This window comes from Nematolebias whitei, chromosome 23 (genome assembly GCF_014905685.2).
Source record: "Nematolebias whitei isolate Nwh7 chromosome 23, NemWhi1, whole genome shotgun sequence".
NCBI lineage: Eukaryota > Metazoa > Chordata > Actinopteri > Cyprinodontiformes > Rivulidae > Nematolebias > Nematolebias whitei.
The window spans coordinates 16,010,102-16,013,837 of NC_056520.1; the positions used below are offsets into that span (position 1 = coordinate 16,010,102).

General features: G+C 39.3%; 1 protein-coding gene across 1 annotated transcript in view; it reads right to left on the reverse strand.

The window, feature by feature from the left end:
* The window catches only part of LOC119428738 (kinesin heavy chain), a gene marked incomplete at its 5' end in the record, with an annotated part of 7,266 nt that extends 6,360 nt beyond the window's left edge, over window positions 1-906 (reverse strand). The window contains 2 exon segments of the mRNA XM_037696411.1: window positions 655-759; window positions 835-906. Of these exon segments, the coding sequence (XP_037552339.1) occupies window positions 655-759; window positions 835-906 (177 nt within the window).
* Between the last annotated feature and the right edge of the window lie 2,830 nt (window positions 907-3,736).

The following is a 3,736-nucleotide window of genomic DNA, read 5'->3' on the forward strand; positions in this document are numbered from 1 at the left end:
GGGGACTTGTCCTGTCGAAGCTCCAAAATTCACAGTTGTAACCCGTTCCTTCACGTAAACAGTTTTTCTTTGCAAAAAGAAGCTGAGAACTTGTTTACTGATTTTTTTTTTTTAATTAAAAGCATTGTGTGAAAAATGCTATGCTAAAGAGCTCAAACCACAACGAGTGTCCGCCATTTTGAGAACCGGAGAGAGACAGCCCATGTCACGTCAATAGGCCTCCCTCCCAGAGACACACTGCTCACTCCCTCACTATCCATCCTTCAGTTCAAACAGTCTTATACTGCCATCCAGTGGTCAAAAAAGGTACTACATGCAAAACAAATTAAACATTTCTTCTTAAATTTGACAACAATTACTAATTATTGTCAAATTTCAAACAATATTATCGTTTATCGCAATAATTTCTGAGACAATTAATCGCCCAGCAGAATTTGTTATTGTGACAGGCCTACAGGCAACAGCTATAAAATACACTTTTTTCAGTTTAAACATTGAAACATACACATATTGTCAATTTAGATCGTCACAAATGTTGAGTTGGGCTTTCAAGAAGAAAATGGATTTACATTGGAGTTATTAGACATGGTTGCATTGGAACCCTTCAACGTTACCCCCGATTTTTTTCTAATCGTGCATATGATGTTATTTTACCTGCTTGTGGACCTTGGTGAGCTGCTCCAAGTTGTTCTCCAGGAAGGAGATCTTCTGTTTCTGAGCCACGTTTCCGAGACCCTCCTCACAATCGAGCTCCGCGCTCTAAAAACAAACCCAATGTCGGTAGAACTACCACTGAACGAGAGGTGGCAAACATTCACGTCAAGGAGATCGTACCTTCTTAACTCGTGCGGTGAGGTCTTGAACAAAGAGCTTGCGCAGGTTGTGCAGCGTCTGCAGCTCTTTGGCCTAAAAGAACATAAAGAAAACAATAATTCTCTTACTTGATATAATGGAACACTGACGTTGGGTTTTTCCAAGGAGTACTTCAAACTTTATAACAGATTTAAATGAAACTCTCTGGACATAATCACTGGGTGTAGATCTACAACTAATTAACTTTTTGACTGCGTTGCACATTTACTTTGTTCCATATTTTCCCAACACAGCATTTTGCTCTCAGACTTCAGGCTTACTTGTGGTTCCTAGAGTTTCCAAAACTAAAATGGGAGGAAGATATTTCAGTTGTCAGGCTCCTCTCTTGTGGAACCAACTTCCAGTTTCTGCCTGTGAGGCCGACACATTGTCGAGTTTTAAGATTAGGCTTAATTCTTTCATTTTTAATAAATCCTATAGTTAGGGTTGGCTTGGGCTTTCTGAGCTATCCCTTAGTTCTTCTGTTATAGGCTTAGACTGCAGTAGGACTAACTGACCACATTTCTTGACTCTGTCTTTACTCTCTCTACTGTTCATATTTGTATTTGCAACTATTTCTATCATTAACATGTTTTGTGTTGTCTTTCTACCCATAGAAACTACACCTGGACCAGCCACTTTGTTTTTGTCTGTATTGCTCTTCTGTCCTTTCTTTCCCCTGCCAGTCAAGGCAAGATGGCTGCCTATCCAAAGCCCAGAGGAGGTTTCTTCCTGTTAAAAGAGAGTTTTTTCTTTCCACTGATGCCCTTTGTGCTTGCTCAGAATGGGAGACTGCGACGAAGCGGAGATTCGACACAATCTGCTGTCTTCCTTAGGTAGAGAACTTCATTAAATTGACATTTCGTAATGTGCAGTATATGGATGCTTTTGTACAATGCTCAACACAAAATTTGTTGTGAATTGGCACTACAGTATATAAATAAACTGAATGGAATTATTTGAAGCCGTTTCAACCACAGCTTCCAATAAAAGAAACTTTCTGAAACAATCCGGCTTGGTGAATACTTCTGCCCGGATCAGCCCAACTCTGACAGCTGTTTGGAGATGACTAAAATGGAGAAACAAGTTTGTTTGTTTGTTTTGTTGTCAGTTTCCAGTAGTGGCCACAGCTAATCAAAAAGTTAGCTTTGCTAACGCTAAACCACTAAACGGATAAAAGAAATTAGCAGATGCTAACGCTAAAACGCTAAATTTTTTCATACACTGCTGATGCGTCACTGACTCTGTAAAGGCCCCCACATACTCAGTCGTACTGTGTGTACTCCGTGAGCCGCGTGGACTCTGCACGTACTGTCCGCAGACGGTTGAGACTTCATACTCGACCGTACAGATTTTAATTCTCTCGCGACAAATTCCTTCATTTCTCAAAATTTCAGTCATAGCGTCAACGGATAAGGAGGAAGAGATCTCTTGCCTCTTAGATTTAAAAAAAAAAAAAAAAAAAGGAAAGAATGTGGTACATAAGGCCATTAAACCAGACCAGGGATGAAGAAAAGGAATTTAATACACTGGTGAAGGACACGAAGACGAAGGACAGTGAGAAACATTTTGAATATTTTCGAATGGATTCTAGCAAGTTTGGTGAGCTAGTTCGACGCTTTACCACCAGGGCAGCCACCACACACCTGTCAGTGCTGCACAGAGTGCATCCACGTTGCGCATCCACGTTGCGCATCCACGTTGCAGTTGGTGTCGCATACAAAACAGTTCAATGTGAACACTGTTTCTCGTCAGGCAGTTATTGTGCGACACAGAGTACGCGGTCATAAAAATTTATCTTTACGCAGACATGGCCGGCGGACGTCCGCTTTGAGTCCGCCTCATGTACGCGCGGACCTCCGCGGAGCGAAGTATGCCCGAGTATGTGGGGGCCTTAAGACCATCTGTAATGTGACAACGTTGTAAGTGAACAACTCAAAACAGTTCATAAATCACAAGTAAAGCATCTCATTCAGAGGTGAGCTTTCAGAAATTAATCCGGTCTATTGAAACAAAAGAGGCAGAGCAGAACTCTGCTGTGCTGAAGCAGAGTGATGCATTCAATGTGTGTCGGACATCTCCCTCGTGTCATTTACTAGAATTAACTCACTTTGACGATCCTCTTTACATTTATAAACTAACTACAAAGTTGGTGTGCGTCATCGTCAATATTCACTCAGTAAAATCTGTTTGTATTGAAGTAAAGATGTGAAACGTGTGAGAGAGTCATGTCCCAGAGACAGTGAGTGTCACAAAGTATGCTGGGTAGGAATTATGTGTGCAATGTTTCTGACTGTTTCTGATGTTTCTAAAGGTGAAAATGGGGTTTTCCACATTATTTTCCTGTTCTGGTATGTTATTGGCTGTAAACTGACACAGTAATTGACAGCAGAAGATATGAAGGGGGGTAAGCACTGCGTGTGTGGTGACATCACCCGGTGGTGCTTTGCTTAGCTCCACCTAGCATAGTATAGCTTCTTGTAAATCACCGTTGTACTCTATGATTTTAATGTGGAGAACTGCATTTTTTTTTTTAAATAGCAGACTTGAATTTGCCGGATTTAAATATGGTGGAAGCTAATTCCGCTAAAGGTTTTCAAAGTTAGCAAAAATGCTAATCTGCTAAACTGAGTTAGTTCCACTATTAGCATTTTAGCGGAACCGTGCTCACCACTGTCAGCTTCAGAACCTCAATAAGAAACACTGATATCAGTAAATATGATAATATATATAATATAATATTAATAATAATATAATATATAGAATATAATATTATCATTATATTAATATTAATAATACATATAAAATAATGTAATACAATAATAAATAATATAATATATAATAATTAATAAAAAATAAATTAAATGATTAGAAAAAAAAAATA